This window comes from Branchiostoma belcheri, unplaced genomic scaffold (genome assembly GCF_001625305.1).
Source record: "Branchiostoma belcheri isolate BF01 breed outbred unplaced genomic scaffold, Haploidv18h27 scaffold172, whole genome shotgun sequence".
NCBI lineage: Eukaryota > Metazoa > Chordata > Leptocardii > Amphioxiformes > Branchiostomatidae > Branchiostoma > Branchiostoma belcheri.
Window position 1 is genome coordinate 130,103 of NW_017803180.1, and position 19,612 is coordinate 149,714.

General features: G+C 43.0%; 2 protein-coding genes across 3 annotated transcripts; one reads left to right on the forward strand and one right to left on the reverse strand.

The window, feature by feature from the left end:
* Positions 1 to 19,582, reverse strand: LOC109466949 (bifunctional D-cysteine desulfhydrase/1-aminocyclopropane-1-carboxylate deaminase, mitochondrial-like). Of its 2 annotated transcripts, none has more exons than XM_019764829.1 (10): positions 19,335 to 19,582; positions 8,773 to 8,886; positions 5,885 to 6,043; positions 5,637 to 5,681; positions 4,683 to 4,819; positions 4,318 to 4,417; positions 3,565 to 3,665; positions 2,995 to 3,158; positions 2,272 to 2,412; positions 1 to 1,234 (listed from the first exon to the last, which is right to left on the reverse strand). In XM_019764829.1, the coding sequence occupies exons 1-10, from the start codon at positions 19,473 to 19,475 to the stop codon at positions 1,116 to 1,118; spliced, it is 1,221 nt and encodes a 406-aa protein (XP_019620388.1). In that variant the 5' UTR covers positions 19,476 to 19,582; the 3' UTR covers positions 1 to 1,115. The 2 variants fall into 2 exon arrangements, with proteins under 2 accessions (XP_019620388.1, XP_019620389.1); XM_019764830.1 differs by lacking the exon at positions 19,335 to 19,582 and adding an exon at positions 10,362 to 10,455.
* LOC109466951 (WAP four-disulfide core domain protein 18-like) lies at positions 10,589 to 17,253 on the forward strand. Its single transcript, XM_019764834.1, has 4 exons — positions 10,589 to 10,947; positions 14,664 to 14,708; positions 15,286 to 15,417; positions 16,047 to 17,253. Exons 1-4 carry the CDS (start codon positions 10,902 to 10,904, stop codon positions 16,169 to 16,171), a joined length of 348 nt encoding a protein of 115 aa, XP_019620393.1. The 5' UTR covers positions 10,589 to 10,901; the 3' UTR covers positions 16,172 to 17,253.
* Positions 19,583 to 19,612: the final 30 nt, after the last annotated feature.

Consider the following 19,612-nt stretch of genomic DNA (forward strand, 5'->3'; position numbering starts at 1 on the left):
TTCGATCTGCCAAAAAAACTGGCATGGTCCGTCGTTTTATTCTTCAAATTACACAATTACCCTGTAAAAATACATATCATTTAATATAATTCAGATATATATCCTTATTGCAATGTAAATAATAATTGTCCATGTATAAATTAATTTTCCTCTATTGTAGTTTTCCGCCTTACAACAGTGCACTTAACGACGTCACTGAGACACGTCCATATTTGGGTGATGACGTCAGTTTCAGACGATAGCTTACACGTACGTCACGTGACGTTGCGTCCCATGATGCATTGAGGTAACGTTCCGTTGGCGGAACTACGGTGACGTCACGGTGTCAAATTTCAACTGTACCATATATGGTATGGTCCCGATATTAATATTTATGCGATTATTACTATAAAATTGATATTAGTTCTAAATATTGATTTTAACATAACTTGATATGACCCTATAGTCATAATTGGAAAAAATTGTGCTAAAACCACATGATAAAACTACATGTGCAGATAAATATGGTTTTCTCTTCTAACGATCCTTCTCCGATGTCTTTTTAAGACTTGTTGGTAGTTCAACAGAACGGAGAAATGTACATGCATGTATTGCTTATGATACTTTCGATTCAATATGCTTCAAGTTTCCAACTTGTTGATCCACAAATGCTGAAGTCACTTGTGTAACCTCATATTGTCTGACCTACGACATCTAATGTCCTTGGCATGTGGAAGCTTTTGTTTGGCTGGCAGACGGCCATTCTCTTCTGACTTCTACATGTTTGTTGGTCATTCCACTGGTCTACAGAAGGCCAAAATGTACATGTATGTGTCTGAACATGTAATGTCTGTGATGCTTTTTAATTCATACTGCAAGTTTCGAACTTCTTTAGATTTACAATGGCCGAAGTTAACCACATATTGTATGACAGCATGTGGAAACTCTTCAACTTGACTGGTGAAGGAATGTCAGATTTACTTTGGTTAATTACTTTAGGATTAAAAACAAACAGGAACTAACGAACAAACGAACAAACAAATTGGGGAGAACTCTCCCCAGACAGACTTCCAGTAAAAATCACCATGGTAACAGGTGAGCTGGGTATTCTAACCAATCAGGGAGGGGCTATTGCATCATGGGAAGGGCGGGTCGTCATCGAAGTTCCACCAATCGTGGACGCGGTCGGTCACGTGGCGCATTCCGTCCTTCAGGACTGTGTTCATCCGCCCGTCATACAGGCCGAAAATCCCACCTGGGGGTGTAAGAGTTTAGAGGTTAAGTTGAGTTAAGAGTTAAAACACAAAGATGTTCTCTCACCTAGAGCTTTCGACCAGTCACTCTGGTCTTGCTCAGTAGACTGACCCAGTGAGGCTTGTCATGTGGCTTCTTTCAAGTGTGATGTCAACTCTGGGTCAGAGGTAACTGGTAGACGATGTCACGTGACAAGCCACCCTGGGTCAGTCTACTGTAATTCACAGTATCACTTCTAAATGTCTCTAAATCAGAGTAGACAACTCGGGTAAAAGTTGCTTTCTTTGATTTTGACAAATAACTAGCTTCTCCAGTTGCAATACTGAGTTCTGTCACTAGGTGTCTCTGCTAGAGCAGCTAGGGCAAACTGTACTGTACAGTTTGCCCTAGCTGCTCACTGGGTACAGTGTACCCTCTAGCAGACTATCTCCTCTAGCATAAGAATCAGTCTACTAGTATTTGGCCAATTTCTACTATTTTCCCAGCAACCTGGGGAGCCTGGCAGACTACTAATACCAGCCTGGCGTCCAGAGCTATTTCACCCTGTCCACAAATAAAGGATGAAAGAGACTCCAAAGCGAAAGTAGGTTTGGACACCAGGCTAGACAGCACTTATACACTGCTGGTACATTTATGGCAGTCTCTGCAGTTCATGCTGTATCACTAGAGGTCTCTGCTACACTGCTGGTTACCTGTATGGAAGAAGAGTATCCAGTTACCCTGAAACCTGCTCTGATTGGTTACCTGTATGGAGGAAAAGGAGGAAGAGTATCCTGATTGGTTACCTGTATAGAGGAAGAGTTTCCTGATTGGTTACCTGTATGGAGGAAGAGTTTCCTGATTGGTTACCTGTATGGAGGAAAAGGAGGAAGAGTATCCTGATTGGTTACCTGTATGGAGGAAGAGTTTCCTGATTGGTTACCTGTATGGAGGAAGAGTATCCGGTTTCCCTGGAACCTGCTCTGATTGGTTACCTGTATGGAGGAAGAGTTTCCTGATTGGTTACCTGTATGTAGGAAGTGTATCCTGATTGGTTACCTGTATGTAGGAAGAGTATCCGGTTTCCCTGGAACCTGCTGTGATTGGTCCGTAGCTCGTTGAGCATGCCCATGGTGGCCTTCCCAGTGTACACTGGGTCCAGGATGATCCCCGAAGTGTGGGCGACATTCGCAACAAACTCTGCAGGGAGAGGAGTTCAATTACCAATCTATCAATCAATTGATCAGTTGATCAATTAAATCCCTGTGTACAACAGGTCCAGGGTGAACAGATACAATACAATGGAAATATCACTTAAATAGTCAAATCATTCAATCAATACCTCTATTGCTACATGTAGAGGGCTTGTATACTTTACCATTCAGTTTTAGTCCTTACAGGTACCTCGGTCTAGTTACTTCCATCTATTTATCTATTTTGTTATGGATGCAATATCCACAGATGCCATGTGCAAAGACATGTCTTTCCAACAAAAGTTACAAACTTTTATTCGGACAAATGAAAGATGTACTGACGGTCTTTGTTTACAAACAGTTTACTCTTGATTATAGAATATTATAGCCAGAAGGGGTCGACCAATCAGAAGGCTTAATTGCCATTGGTTATCAGGCCGTAACCTCAAAAGTGGTCGATTATTAGAATAGCCGAACACTTTTTGGACTGTACCAATTTATACAGAGGACAGGGCACTAATAGTAGTATTTATCTATTAAAAACGTAATTGTAGTTTTATTTCGAGTAATTTATTTCAAACCTGCTTACCCAGCTCCTTCTTGGTGGAGAGGGCGTAACCGCGACCTTTGTACCCCTCTATGATGTCCACGATGTCCTCCGACCGGACGTCCGTCAGACCGATCTCCTGTAGCGCCGCGTTGATGTGGCGATGGAAGTACGCCGCATCGTCACAGATCGCCACAGCGTGGATCCTGGGGGATGCAACAGTGTAGCAAATCAGGACATGGGCTCAGATTTCACTTAAGTTACGTTGTATCAATTTCTATTTAACAGTGGAACTTATAATTGATGAAGTGAGTAAGAAACAATCTTCCACTTGTGATTCTGATTCATCAGTTGCATGCCTGATAAGCTTGACATATTATCATTAGCTTTGAGGAGTTTGGAACTGTATTGGGAAGCTCAATTGTTGTTGTTTTGAGGTCACATAATCACATAGCTCATGTTGCACAGATCCAGTACTGGGCTGGGAGTAGCCTGGAATCCATAGTTTATATTCCAGGCTACTCAAAGCCCAGCACAGAACTTGGCAGACTGGTTGGAAGTAAAGTAGTGGGAAGGTACTTTATGTGTGACATTGAGCTTCACCAAATGTACCTTATTTTGGAGCCAGTGAGGTAGTTTGCCACACACAGTCCACAGGTCGTGCCGCCACTTCCAACTGTCAGGACGAGGTCATCAAATCTCTCCAGAACTCCCTGGGAACGGAACAACAATCAGTGAATATTTAGTGAATTTCATGTTATTACCTTTTGTTGGTTGCTTGCCTGTTTCCGTTACCTATCCCAGTCACCTTCTCTAGTTGCAAACGTAGTACCTGTACCTGTCAGCCTGACTGTTAGCCTTGTTAGCTTTTGTTGGTGGGGAGCGGATCTTGGGGGAGAGGACGAAAGCTAACAAGGCTGACACTCAAGCTAGTCTAAGGCACCATTCGGACATTCCCACAAGGATAAGATTGTCTAGATCAAGCCGAATTGATCCAGCTTTGAGCCAGCTTCGAGCCGGATCTAGCTGGATCAAAGCTGGATCAATTCGGCTGGATCCAGACAATCTTATCCTTGTGAGAATGGGGGCTGAGTTACCTGTTGTACCACCTGCTCACCTGCCCTGCTCACCTGCCCTGCTCACCTGTCCTGCTCACCTGCCCTGCTCACCTTTCCTTCACACCTGTCCTGCTCACCTGTCCCAGTTACCTGTAGTCCTGCTCACCTGTTCTATCAGCTCCTGGAATGCAGTGATGTAGCCGAACAGCCCGACCAGGTTCGACCCTCCCACTGGGATCAGATAAGACTCACCTGCCCTGCTCACCTGCCCTGCTCACCTGTCCCAGTTACCTGTAGTCCTGCTCACCTGTTCTATCAGCTCCTGGAATGCGGTGATGTAGCCGAACAGCCCGACCTGGTTCGACCCTCCCACTGGAATCAGGTACGACTCCTTCCCACTGGTTTCTCTGCAGGGATAAACGGAAGAAAAAAAATTTGACAAATCATGACCACTACTAGGAAAGCACTGTAAAAAAAATGCCTAGATAATTTACAGCTCAAACCAAAACCTCTGCTTGGAGAGTATACATTCATGTTACACATACATTATACACAATTAGATACTAGTACATGATTGTAGATAAATGCAATGAAAAATAGTGTTAGAAGAGACTTGGAGAGAAACTATCAAGTCGAGGCTTTTGTCAAAAGAGACTTTAGTGAGAAACTGACTTTATTCTCTGTGCGAGTCGCTGCATCCTCGGCAGGAGTTTCTCCTCATACCACTCCGTCCTCTGCACCAGGTACACGTTTGCCCCCATCAGCCGGTCCTGCAGCAGGTTCCCCTCACAGCCTACCTCTGACGGGTTCTGGATATGATAAAAACTTTAATTATGATCTAACAAGATTTTAGATTTAAAAAGTAATGAATCAACAAGATTCTAGATTTAAAAATTAACCCCCAAGGAACTTGACGTCTTGTTTCTCTAAGAGTCTACCCCATTCAAAACCCATCAGTTCATCCTCACAGCCTACCCCGACTTAGCATAAGAGAGTAAAGACACAACCAAGTCTTTTATTCAGCCGACATTTCGGTGACCGTCTGTCCCCTTCCTCAAATATTGTGCATTTGGGAATGCATCTATAGCAGCGACACCTGTGCTGCAATGCAATGTGAATCATGCAGTCAGAATATCCCTGAGGAAGGTGACAGACGGTCACCGAAATGTCGGCTGAATAAAAGACTTGCTTGTGTAAAAAGAGTCTCTTTACTCTCTCAGTGTCTTACCAACCTGATGAAACTATTCACGGAGACTTAGCGTAAGTTTGGACAAGCTTTAGCATCATCCACAGCTAACCTAGACCTGTCCCCATCCCGATCCTGTTCCCATCCAATCCGAAATTCACCCTAACCCATTCCAAAGATCCATCCCAAAACATCTGACAGGTTCAAAACACAAACCAAATCCAGAGAAAACTCATATTCTCAATGTGACTCTAACAATAATTTTCATAATTGAGTTCTGCATGATTGGTTGCTGAGGTTGTCATTTCCAATTAGTAATTAGGATGATGAGTAGTGATTGGGTGCTGAGGATCACTTTTGATTGGTCAAAAATTTGAGATGATCAAGAGATAGTGCAATCTGATTGGTTGCTGATTTTGGTAGCCCAGGTGCAGCCTCACCTTGGCGCTCCAATCAGGCACACCATTGGCTATTGGCAGAAAATCCTGGAGGACAAAGGTCACAACAATCCTCAAAAGGAAAAGTGTAAAAGTTTTAAAGTTTGAAAGTAAAGAAAAGTAGATAGACAAGACCAAAAATCCCATGTTTATTAAAGATTACTGAAAATTAAATTGAAAACAAGTGCTGTAGTAGGTTTGAAGTGGTCCAAATGAAAAGACAAGTATAGAGAGAACCCTGTATTGCTGACCTGCACATCAGACCTCAGCATGAGGTGTATATCCAGGCCCAGCTGCCTGGCAGCAACTGCTGTGGCCCTGCAGTGGTTGGACTGGACCCCTCCACATGTGATGATGGCCCCGCAACCTCGGTCAATGGCATCTGCCATCAAGAACTCCAGCTTTCGCACCTGGTGGGGATCGAGGGATGGGAAGAAGAACAGAGGGATGAGTAATGAGGACCTGCATGGGGGGTCCCGACAACGCTCTTAATGGCAAATTTTGAGAGTCGGCTACATATCATGCTGAATTCAAGAAGCCTCCCCCATTATATGCTCTACGATAATTTCTGGGTAGCTACAACGTGTTACGTGAAATAAAACGGCGAATTACCCTCTAGTAGGCCTCTAGATCTACGCAAAATGTGCCAATTATGCTCTACATTGAATTAGAGTGGTCCGTTTACGCTCTTCGTAGAATTAAAATGGCCGTTTACGCTCTACGGAAAAGGGCATGAGGGCCCCCAGTAATGGCAGCAGGTACTTTTGCACCTGAAGGGATTGAGGGAAGGAAAGAATGACAAAGAGATGAATCATGGCTCTTTTATATGGAACTATGTGGGTACCAGTAAAGATGGAAGGAAGGAGGGAAGAACAAATAAATGAGTTGTGACTTCGGGTACCCGAAACTCTAATTTTCACAACTAAATCATTAGTAGGATGGACACAATGTGAGAGGAACAAATGAACAAAGTCTACACAGAATAAGACAAAGCATAAAAAACTTTTCTGACACCCCCCATATGTGCCTAGATGGACCAGCCTTACGTTAACCCTTACTTGAGGTCGCACGATTCACGTGTTATCAGAAACGTGACACCGTCACATGGAACTTTACACACCAGACAGCAAACACCCAACGACCAATCAGAACAAAGTACTACAGCCACGCCGTTTCATCGCCCAGCCGACGCCCATATTTGTCCCATCGCCGGTCGGCACATGATCGGACTTTGGACCTCCTGAAACTTACAGACCAAACATCGGATTGCTCAACCCACGTTTTATTACCATACCAGACGTACAAAGTACACTCACAAAGTAAAGAGTGGCTACGTCAATACACCAGCCAGGTTATGTCTGATTCTGAGTACCAGGGTTGGTTTGAGTCCAACATATGAATGAAAAAATCTGGGAATTCAAAGTTTTTTGTCTTTGTAAAATTCCCTGCAATGTAGAAGGGTTGATAGGTGTGATCACTTTTACCAAGGACATTATACACAGGCTCTTCCCCCGGCATGGACAGACATTAAAATACAACTTAAAAAAGAAGAATTTGCTTGTCTAACAATTATACATGTATCATGTACAAGCATGTACATCATTTTGTGGTTAGATGTAGGTCCTGACAGAAGCGACATACTAGTACTCTCTTGCACATAAAAGTTTCTTCAATGGTCTGTAAACAGGACAAGCATAAGAATTTATTGGTTCATAATACACCAATCTATTGTTTTGTCTCATACCAATTACTATTCCAGGTAATTTCTAGTATTCATATACATGTACATATTATGTAGTACACCTACAACTTAGCCCTTGAGGTACAGTATCATATTTCGAAGTGTGAAATAAAATTAAACCCCGTCTTTTTCTTCTCCTTCTCCCTCTAGGGTGAAGGCCGCACATTTTACCGAGGTGTCGAAAACGTGACTCGACTCTTGGCAAGTGGAATTTTACAGACCCTGAGCGACCAATCAGAGCAGAGGATCCCAGACACACCACTTTACGGCCCCGACAACGCCCCGTCGCCGGCCGGCACATGACAGGACTTTGGACCTCCTAAAAGCTGCAGACCAAACAGTGGATTGCTCAATCCACGTTTTATTACCATATACTAGTACGTATACCAGACGTACAAAGGGGGGCCTGCAAGCCCTTTTCCGCAGAGCGTAATCGGCCGTTTTAATTCTACGTAGAGCGTAGACGGACCGCTCTTCGCATTATGCGTAGATCTTAATTTGCTGTTTTAATTCTACGTAATGCGTTGTAGCCACTTGGAATTTATCGTAAAGCCTAATTGGGAGGTTTCCGAATTCAGCGTAGAGCGTTGTCGGGACCCCCCTAGCAGGCCCTCACAAAGTATTGTACAAAGTACTGTACAAAGTACAGGGTGGTACATGCACTGTTAAGATTATGACGATAGAAGAATCATTTATATCTATCGAATAGAGGTGAAGATGTGGCACATGACTGGACTTTGCACCCGCGGAAATTTGCAGACTAAACAACTCAGATTTCTCTGTTGCCAGCCAGGTGGTGTAAAGTGCTGGGAACTGGCAGTGTCCAGACTTTGTCTGACTCCAACTGCCTGCACTTATTAAGCCCCACAGGGTCTTTGAGTTTTATCGTGGTTTTATGCACAACTCATAGAATTTCTCACCAAAATTTTCAACTGTATTAATCTTATCACATTGTGGCCACATCATATTGCCCTGTTGCAATTTCAATGAAGTAAAAGTCAATTTAGGTCAAAAGATAGAGTTAGAAGGAGGCCAGAGTGATTCAGTCCAAGAAGGTGAAATACAACCTCCTTGTTCAGTCCAAATTGGTATTTATTCCTTTAAAAGGGTCCAGCGTACACTTTCTTATAAGGCATATACCATCCTAAAATGCGATGTTGCTGACGGAAAATGGTTGCTTATTTTGTATTGTAGGCCAGTTCTAGCTTTTTATGGGTGGTACCTACAAAACGAAGAGACATATTCTTTATAGCTTGTTAGGGGCTATTTCAAATGCTTCAAGTTTGAAATGATGACAAATTTGTGATAAGAAATGGCAGCTTTCCTCATCCAAAATATTTTGCATTTTGCCGCCCTGAAATTGCATTGGAAACAAGCTGGAGAGATTTCCCATAATACCTTGTTCCCAGACAGCGTACTGCCCGTCATGTCGTCCCGCTTGATGAAGACTTCCACCCCCTCGGGCAGGTCGGGCAGGCGCCATCTCTGGATGGGGGTGTTCAGCTGCCCAAGCTGGGGGGAGGGAGGAATAAATTTGATTAAAAAGGATGAATTTCTGAAAATAGTTTCATCAGGTTGGTAAAGGATAGGATATGGGATTTTCTTTTACCCAACCAATATTGGCTCTTATCTTTTACTGCTTACATTTCAGAATCTATCATACACCTTTCATAGAGCTTCTGACTGCAGTTCTAGCCGCTTAAATGTAGCCAATGCAGGTGGCCCATAGACACCAAAAAGTAAGCAAGGTATGAGACAATACATGTAACATTACTAGCATTGGTTGTGTAAAAGAAAACCCCTATAAAAGATGAACTGGAATAAATAAAGATTACATTTGCAATCAATATGAAAAAATTACACATGTTTACCTTGACAGCATAGAAATGGTCTTACAAACTACTGCTTTGTTTATTCATCCTCCATATAGATGATGACCAGCCCCTCCAACTTGCTACATACAGTAATGGTAACGTACCAGAGTTAGATCATCAATTATATATTTTTTCTGAGCAGGTGCCTGCACCTCCAACCTCACGATCGAGTCCAACAGCGTAGAAGTGGTGGACAAGTTCACCTACTTAGGAAGCACCATCTCCTCCGACTGTAGAAGCACCGCCGACATCAAGATCCGTATCGGCCGCTCGTCTGCAGCAATGGCCAGTCTGAACCACATCTGGTCCAATGGCCAGATATCCACTGCCACTAAGCTCAGGCTGTACAACAGCTTAGTGCTCTCTGTCCTACTCTATGGGGCAGAGGCTTGGACCCTCACAGCCACAGAGGAGCGCCACCTGGACACTTTCGACCAAAAATGCCTGCGCAGGATCCTTGGCTACCGCTGGTATGACTTCGTCTCCAACTCCACGATACGCCAAAAAACTGGTCAGCCGCCCGTCTCCCACAAGATCAGACAGGCCCGCATGCGACTCTTTGGTCACTTAGCCAGAGCCGAGCCACCCCTGGAAGCTGCCAGTCTACTGAGGGCAGCCACGCCTGCAGGCTGGTCCAGACCCAGAGGCAGACCCAGACGCAGGTGGGGAGACCAGCTGAATGCAGACCTCAGCACAGTGGGCCTTGATACAGCTACAGCCTGGCTGAGGGCGCAGGACAGAACTGGCTGGAAGTCAACTTGGAAAGGCGCGACGCTCCCCGGAGCATGCGGTCCTGAGTGAGTGAGTGAGTGAGGTGCCTGCAGCTGTTGGAAAAAAAATCTTACAGTTTATTTTATTTGAAAACTTAAGATTTGCTCATTTAAATTTGTTTCCACCGCGAAAATCTGAAAATTTCGCCCACAAGTTGGTTTTAATAAAAATTCTTTGCCCCCCCCCCCCTGCCCAGCGACAGTGGACTCTTCCGTACGTGGTTTGCGTTGACCGCGCCCTTGTCACGCCCCGAAACGGCCCTCAGGGCGTTAGCCGTTTAAGGTCACTCAAAAAAAGGGTAAAACACCTACAAAAACCTCTTAAACTGGAATATTATTGTACCTGAAAGGTAAGAATACGCCGTAACGAAATATCGGGGAATTCTGAACTGCCAGGAATGTCCCCGTGACGAAAAGGGAACGAAAATTCTCCTCACGTGCGGCCCCACAGGGATAAAATTACTGACCAATCAGCGCCCCGTCACCGTGGCGACGCCTCATTTGCATACGAGTGGATGCCCATATTTGGTCAGGCGGGCCCCCGGCGCACCTCCGTGGGTCACGTGAGGAATCACAACATTTCTCGTCTGATCTACCGGCATTTAGTTACTACAAGCGCTCAGAAAGGGTAGTAGGGGTTAAAATTTCCGCCTTTTACCCGCTCAAATCGCCGCATTTCCGTCAGATTTTCGGCAGAACTCTTCCTCAGGTCGTCTGAAACACGTGAGGGTGTGTCAGCGGGACGCAGCACGAGAATCGGCGGCGATTTAACGGACATTCCACCGGCGGACAGACAGACAACGGGCCGTGCCACGTTGGTTGGGAAAGAAAGAAGGCGTGAACACAGAACGAAGCTCGAACAAAAAAAAAAAGGATCAGAAGAATGCTCTTCAAGCTCACCGCCATCCTGGTCGCATTCATAGCTTTGGGTAAGTCTTTCTACTCAATTTGATCCCAAATCCGAGCATATCTCGATAAATACAAACACAGAAACGGCGATCGGCTTTTCGGGACAAGTGTTGTGGGGTATGCCGCCATGCCGGTATTTTGTATAGAACGGTACGGATCTTTTGTGGCTCTGGTTTCACATTTTTCCTTGCGTTTTTTTCTTCCGATCAAAATTGTTTCAGATCCTTAAATAAGTGTACAAACCTCTAAATTCAGTCACTAACATCAGCAACTTAAAACGGAAGGAACCGCTTGACTAAAATATCCAGTGAATAGCTGGTTGTGTGTACATTACATGGTGACGTGTGGTTGAGACCGGACCCGTTGTTGTCTTAATTGGGTCAGAGCAATTTTCCTTGCTCTTTAATTAGAGCAAGTAACTTTCACATAATAAGACGTCTGACCAGTTACGATACAAAAGAAAACTGCACCAAGACAGGCACAGAAACTGGGAAAGCACGAAAAGTCAAGTCAAGTCAAAGTTTATTGCACAACGATTGTCACGGGTACAATGTATGGCAAATAATAAGATTACTAGTTGGTATGTGTCTAACATAATGCTATATATATGGTCAACGGACATTGTATCTGACAGAGTATTATTAATAGCTACTGGCTAGAGAATATTTCGACTCTACATGTACATTCTACATTACGCTAGACTATACACATGAAGGGTACAGTGAGCAGTTATACCTAATTATACTAAACATGTTCTATGGCTACTAAACAGTGTATACTAAGTTACTTGCCAGGAATGTTAAGATTCTACATACAAATGCTACGAAACGCTATAAAAAATGACACAGCAGAAAAATGACCAGGAAGCTAGGATCTAAACTCGGAAACAGGATGTTACGATTTTCTCGGAAACGGCTTAGATCGTTTTCTGGTTGAACAGGTAATTTTCTGGTGAAACAAAACGGCTTAACTTCTTCCACTTTGAGATAGATTGTAACGTTAACATTTTATATATCTTAACTGGTCATGCAAGGCCTTTCTTAGCATTTTACCACCCGTAAGAAGTAGGTTGAAACAGGATACAGCTAAGTAGGTTAAGTAACGCTGTGTTTGCATGGTAGATGGGCGTAACTTACGGGCCAACACACAAACACAACAGTCACGACAAAATGTGGGTTTGGAGGAAGTTGTCTTGGTCTAGTCATTGTCACAATACGAATTCTGGCATGACACATACAAATTTTGCATGTTGCCAACTATTTCGAGTTTATGAACAATCTTTTTTTTACAAAAGGATGGATGGTTGGCAAGGGCCTTCTTTTGTAAAACATGCAGTTGGGTTAAAAAATAAAAATTAAAAAAAAAATGGTGTGTTGAAAAAGTTGGCGACAAAAACTCGAAATTGTGGAGGAAATGGCAGATATTGGAATAGGCACCAGTCCAAATGACATTCCAAGTTTGCCAATACAACAATCTTACATTTACAATGTTTCAAACAGTCCTTTTCGAGCCAGAAATCTTACCATTGTGCTCTATATCAGATACGACATTGTTTCAGTGCACAAAAGTTCTCGGAAGTGTTACGATAAGACTATGTAAACGTGTATTATATTGTGGCATGACTAGCTGGACCTTTGCCAGAACCTTGTGTGCACAGGCCGCCAGACTTGTGCGTCATCTTGTGTTTACATCTCCTCATACTAACCGGTCGGTCGGGCAGTGATTTGTGATGGTTCAGAGTCCAGCTATGGTGCAAAGTACAATGACCGACAGTGCAAAGTCCAATGGACTCCAGTCTACAGAAATGCACACTGTTGTACGGTACATTCCGGTAGCCTGGTTACCATTCAACATGTTTTACTGGCACCACTACTAGTCCTAGTTAGCCTAGAGTCCAGTATTGTTAGCTTTGGTCTGCTCACCAAGATCTGCTTGGGGAGTGGACCAAAGCTAACAAGGCTGGACTCCAGGCTAAGTATTTAAAGCATGGGCCTAATGTTAAGAGTTAGATGTCCGAAGGGTTGGGTGTAACAAGTCGTTTGGTCGTAATGTAGCCTGCTGCCGCCGCGACGCGTGCCTGCGAAGCTGGTGTGTTATGCCGAAGGGCAGTTAAACTGGCTATACAGATACAGATGGGTTTTATTCTTATAGCCTAGCTTTCCAGTTACTACTGAGGTAGCCTTTCTGAGTTAGGTTCCACTGGGCCCAAGTGGTTAGAGGCAGTAGAATTTGGCCAAAAAATAAGATGGATTTTTGGCCACTGAAGTGACTCAAAGTAATCTTGTAAAGGGTACATTTTCAATCTTAACTCTGTGGCCAAACGTCCCCAGCAAATTTTTCCTTATTTTTACCAATTTTACTATTTTTCAGCTGGCGTAGTTTTAAGTCAGTTGAGGACAAGGCCAGCAGTCTGCCAAATTAAACTGTCCCAGTCTAAGTCCAAAGTGCAACAACCTGCAGTGGCCTGTTATCATGCATGTTTTGGTGGTCAGGTGTCCTGATTCTAGGTCTGGTGTACGTGTGTATTACTGATAGTGGCATGGAGCACACATTCAAAGATGTCTGTTCCATGTTCAACCCTTCTGCTTAGCCCCAAAACCAATACAGGTTTGGTGCCTTACAGCTAACATTACTGGAGGTTTAGTTCTACAAGCTATAAGCTTTCATCTACATGTACCAATTCCCCTAGCCACACTGGTTGTATAGATATTAGGCTGGTACAAAAATCCCTACTGGAATGCACCCCCTATGCAGTTGTTCAAACAATGCAGGACCTTCTGTAAAGAAAAGATCCCACGTCAATTACTGGGCTCAAGTGTTGTTGTATTTTCTCATCTGTGGATTTGTACATTCTAGAGAGAGCTCAAAAAGTGCTATGAAAGAACACAGCTTAAACCAAGACAGCATTTTGTTGTCTTGCAATGGTCTTGCAATCCAGGCCTTTCTTACAATATACCAACTTTTCCCTAAGCCAAAATCCTAACCTCCAAAACATTTTGGCCTCTCATACAAAAACCACTACCAGGAAAGACAAAATATAAACAAGCAGCTACCAAACACCCATGAAAACATGAACATTTCTAGGAACCACCGCTGTCAACTTCTGTCATCAACATTTCTTGGAACTACCTGACAAAGTCGCAGCATTGCTGCACCATTTGGGTCCCAGCCAAGACCTTTGTCACCCCCATTCATTCACAAACACAGGCTCCTTGTAGCCCACCTGAACGGTTACCTGGTTACCATGGTGATGACAGGTCATGTTTCAAAGGTGTGTCAGGGTCTCAATGGCCAGGTGCTACAGGGTTGGACCAAGGCCAAGTTTTTGGTTGTACTTCGTGTTGTTTAGCACTGCCAGCCAGCTGATCAGAAAAGCGTCTGCGCAAAACCGTTTTCTTACACTCTGTTAACAAGATTGAGCGCTGGCAGTACTCTGCACTTCTAAATGCAAGAATAAAAGACTTGGTGGCTGTACACGTGTACATGTGACACACTTTGTCTCCTTAGTTGTCCAAGATATTTTGGCAAGCTTTCTTCAAATGTGTTGCAGTGTATCACTATCAGAGAGCCAACTTGCAGTACTATTCACTACTAATAGTACATCATACAGTATGTACTAGTACTTAGGTTATACATGTCCTTTTCTCTCCATCATTATCAATGCTTATCAAGACAAGTCTGACTTATATGTACAAGAATGCTTGATGTTAATCATGCTTTTTTTGTCTTGCCATAGGTCCTGCCTTATTTGGGAAGAAAAATGCAGGTGATACGACATCCGGTAAGTAACTTTTACGCAACCTTTACACCTTTTTATATTGATCTATATATATATGATGATTGATGGTATTAATCTGATCATCACCATTAAATACTGTATACATGTACATGTTGCCTGAAAATGAAGGTTTAAAACTGCTATGATCCAAGTGCGAAAGGAAAGGGGGACATTTCTGTTCGTTCATGTCATGTTTCAATTCAATGTATGACACCAGTTTATGCCATGTCATTAAAATCAAAGCCAACATGGCTAATGCCAGCTGCCGCCGCGCCGCGTGCCTGTGAAGCTGGTGTGTTACGCCAAAAGGCGGTTATACTGGCTATACAGATGCAGAAGCTGGTGTGTTGCGCCGAAAGGCGGTTATACTGGCTATACAGATACAGAAGCTGGTGTGTTACGCCTAAGGGCGGTTATACCGGCTATACAGATACAGAAGCTGGTGTGTTACGCTGAAGGGCGGTTATACCGGCTATACAGATACAGAAGCTGGTGTGTTACGCTGAAGGGCGGTTATACCGGCTATACAGATACAGATAATGCTGGAGACAGTGTGATAACCTTGACCCCTGTTGCGCAGGTCAGTGTCCTGAGGTGACCCCGGGGCAGGTGGGCACCTGTGTGGAGGCCTGCAGTAACGACTCCAGCTGCACCACAGGACAACTCTGCTGCTCCAACGGCTGCGGGCACACCTGTCAGGACGCCGTCTTCGGTGAGTCTAGTTTAGATATATCTTAGAACACATCTACAAATTGCAAGATGCTGTGGGTCTTCTGAAGATACATGTACATCTTAGAACACACCTGTATTGTATAGTCCTGTTAGCACACACCTGTCTTTGGTGAGTCTTGTCTAGATACATCTTAGAATACACCTGTCGTTAGTAAGGTCTTCTCAAGATGCTTTTTCTAATGTCTTCGCCAAAACTTGTCCTACTCACATCTTAACACACCTGTCTTTTGTGAGTCTCGTCACATTTTAGAACACATCTGACATGACACTGTGTCTTGTCCAGCTCATTGGGCATCAAAACTGCCCCAAAGACCACTTGGGACTGATAAAATTGACTCTGTGGACTGTTGGATTCTTGAATGATGCTTGTATCAATGAGAAAAAAAAACCCTCCATAGGTAGAGGTTGTCAGTAATACAGGTTTGAGTGTACTAATATACATATCAATGGCAAGGTGGTCCTTATGTAGAGGTGGTCACTTTGACTGTATATCATTGTCCAGATACATGTATGGTCCTATAATGCATGTAGGGGTTGTCACTTGTACAGGTTTGTTTCCTTTTTTGGGAGGGCAAACTAAATCTAAAATTGTCTTTTCTTTAATATCAGCTGATTCCCAGATGAGTGCTACCACATCCCCACCCGACAACGTTGCCGACAAGATGACAACATCACCCCTGGTGACCGTAACCATGGTGACGACCCTGCTCATCAGCATGCTGTACATACCCTGAGGACCAATCCCAGCACTTGTACATAAATTATGCAAATATCATGCAAATATCACCTGTAAATGGCATATATATAGTACTATAGTAATGATATGTAGCATGTATGGTCTTATGTACATTTTATGGCACTTAAAAGGGTTTATGAGAATACTTGTGTAGCAGAGTGTAGCAAATAGAAGAATGTTATGTGACTGAGAAGGATTTTCATTGGTTAAAAGCATTAACCAATGAAAACATGGTATATATTCGAACCAATCAGGACCCTGGTTTATTGAAATCAGAAGGAGAAAGTTTGATGTCAGAAAAAAAAATGGAAGGAAAATGTTTGTAAAATGGATGAAAAGTGCTTCTTTTTCGTAAGTTGATGTCCCAAACCTGTTGAATAAATTATTTTTAATACAGATTTAAATTATAAATTCTATCCTTGGTTAGATAAATGTTGTGTGTACTCGAAGGTCAAAGCTCAAGTTCAGTATTCTTTTTTGTAACTACATTGTATTTGAATTTTTCTTTTGTTCCCAGAGAAGTCCTTTGTAATAATCTATGGCTACTTATACAAAAGTTAAGCTCTAGGATGAATTTTTCAAATTTGTGTACTTTTGTTAAACTCAGATGGTTTGTTATACCCGTCCAGTTATCTGTAAATATTTCAGTTGAGCTATTAACAAAAACTTTAAAAAGTTCAGGGTTTTTGTTAATTTAAATTATATAATAATAATAGTAAAGTGTGTATGTTCAGAAGAATATCATGTTTTAAGAAAAAAATGTTACAGCATTTATTTGTTTTTGTTGGGCCACTTTCCATGCAATCATTTCTTTGTGCTGTGCCAAAACTGTTGGAAGTTTTTAACCCTTAGTGCACTAAGGGGTGCTCATCAGGGTCCTTAGATGTCTTCTGTAAATTGACTTAGAGCATGAAGGGTTAAAAACTTGCTGTGCCTCACTGTTAGTTTATTGGGTAGCTTTTATAAGCTGTTGCTATGGCAACGTTGTACATAATCATGCCAAATAAATGAAAACGTAACTATGAATGACAAGCCTGAAAACTCAGCCTCTTTGTAATAAAGGAACTGAAATTGAACCTACTTCTGTGATTTTGTTCATTTGTTACTTGTGCAAGTAAATATCATATGACACAAACTTCTCTTGTACTCCTATTTACGTAAGTGCAGAACTATCAAGGACACTTTCATACAATTTCATACAGTTTTAAGGGGGGGATGTAAGGATGAGAAAGTGGAAGATGAGATGTTAAGGAAAGGAGAGTGTACACCTGAGCACTGCTTCCAAATCAACCCCTAACTTGAGAAATGGCTCATATTTCTCAGTGACCACCATTGCAGCAGTCATGTTACAAAAGCGCCACCTATATGTCGACGAGAGAAATGCAGAAACAATGCCTTCCAACTGTTGCAGATTTTGGTGCATGAATCAGATGTTACACACATTTCTCCCAAGCTGTTTCATGTCTGTTGACAAGTATAAATAGGAAAACTTCCATCTGTGTTTTACAAGTTTGTCTGGGTTTTTGTGTGCCAAATCTTTCCACAGCTCTGTGTGGTTAGGCACATGTATGAGTTGTCAGCGTAAGGGGTTCCAAATGGCACCAAACGTCTGCAGAACCCTGATAACAGCCGGACGTTGCATCATCCATGGTTCTGGGTCAGACTTGACCTTTAAACGCCCTCCAGCAACATCGCCTGACCTGACAGAAAGGCTAGTCAGCTGTGCAAATGTTCTCAGGCTTACATCACAATAAGCCCCCTTCAGGACAGTTTACGGACAGTAAAATTCAGCAAAAATTGCGCAAATATTAGGCCAGGAGTACGAGCCTATGGTAAACTAAACCTCCATCTGCTGTGTCAGTGAAATTAAGTCCCTGTGAAAATAAATGAATTTACAGTAAAGTAACTAATTTGTCTTGAGTTTACCTGTTTGCTTCACACCTGTTATATCCAGAACCGTGGTCAGACACAGTTCGGGATAGTCCATGCGAATCCAGAACTGTGCCTGGGGCAAATCTATGCTCTGGATATGCGGAGACTATCCAGAACTGTGCCTAATTCAGGCATAGAACTAGATAGGCACGGTTCTGGATACCATAACGCCCTGAGTTGAGGGGCGGTGCCTAAGTCTTATTTTGAGAGGAAACAATCATTCCCTCTGCCTGTCACTGACCTGTCACAGAACTGACTTGTAAACACACAGACTGTCCTGATAAGCAAACTGCCTGAGATTTACTATATCTCAGGCAGTTTGCTTATAATAATACAGCATACATGCTCACACAGGGCGGGGCGTTAGTCTCGACCAGACTTCTTTTGCGGGGTGAATAAATCGTAGAAATCGGCCTAAAAAGGGTATTAATTGGCGAGAGAAGGTAGCCGGCCAGAGAAGCTCCATTTGCCCGCCAGTCCGGTGGAGACTAGCGGGGCGTGGGCTTCAATCAGACAGTCATTCTGCACTTCTGTTAAAGATCTAAAGACTTTGTATTGTACTAGTAGTACTCGTCAATAGTACAAAATGTAATTTGGACAGTGTATATGCAAGGAGGTTAACCTGCTTGGCTGAACAATTGGTTTCTGAGTGGCAGAGAATTCTATCCCACCCTACTATTTAAAGAAAAAAATCTCTCATAACAGTCTTGATTGGCTCTTTCATTGAGCACATTGAAAACTGTTAGTTATCTTTTCTGTCATATTTTCAACATTTGCAAATGAAAGTTGACATAGACAATGGCAGCAACAACAACAAATTACATGTACCTTGCAAAAGGAAAAGCTAAAAAAAAAAAGCAAGAAACATCTTCACAAATTCCCTAATATTAAACAGCAGAGAAAAACCTCAACTTGGCTTTTAGACAATGAAACATTTGTTCTGTAAGCCGACAACAACAACAACAAAATAATGGTTATCTTAACCGTAACATAGTCAGAAAGTTGCCAAACCATGACGTAATCTAACCACCTGTGGGATTTCATACTTAATTTATAGAAGTTCGGAAAAAAAATATATATATTTGGCCTGGAGGGCTCGAGAGTGACATAATTTGGAAAATGAAACTACGATTGGCAAACTACCCTGGCAAATTATTCTGCATATACATTTGGCTAAGATCAATAGACTGGTGAAGCTAGTAGCTAGTCAGGTGAACTAAATGTAATACCTGCAGACGATATTTTGGGACGCCGCGGAGCTTGGCGGCCCAGGCAGGCGGCGCGTACGGCACCAGCGCCTCGGAGTGCGGGAACGTTGCCGAGCTCATGGCGCGGAGAAACAGCCGGCCCGTCTGTCGGCACAACCGCATAGAAAACTGCTGAATGTTAAACTTCTCGCGCGCCGGCCGAACAAAGTTCAGGAATATGATGCAATGGCGTCCTTCAGCCCATGGGCGCCGCCATCTTGTTTCCTTTTTGAGAATTAGGGCTGACCTATGTGTTACTA

What these genes read in the sequence shown, in the direction of transcription:
- LOC109466951 (XM_019764834.1), top strand. Translation starts at nt 10,902, where the DNA reads ATGCTCTTCAAGCTCACCGCCATCCTGGTCGCATTCATAGCTTTGG. An exon ending in TGCAGGTGATACGACATCCG is followed by an intron (nt 14,709 to 15,285) that starts GTAAGTAACTTT and finishes CCTGTTGCGCAG; the next exon opens with GTCAGTGTCCTGAGGTGACC. An exon ending in CTGTCAGGACGCCGTCTTCG is followed by an intron (nt 15,418 to 16,046) that starts GTGAGTCTAGTT and finishes CTTTAATATCAG; the next exon opens with CTGATTCCCAGATGAGTGCT.
- LOC109466949 (XM_019764829.1), bottom strand. Translation starts at nt 19,475, where the DNA reads ATGCGGTTGTGCCGACAGACGGGCCGGCTGTTTCTCCGCGCCATGAGC. An exon ending in GTACGCTGTCTGGGAACAAG is followed by an intron (nt 6,044 to 8,772) that starts GTATTATGGGAA and finishes GATCCCCACCAG; the next exon opens with GTGCGAAAGCTGGAGTTCTT. An exon ending in TGCTGAGGTCTGATGTGCAG is followed by an intron (nt 5,682 to 5,884) that starts GTCAGCAATACA and finishes TTTGTCCTCCAG; the next exon opens with GATTTTCTGCCAATAGCCAA.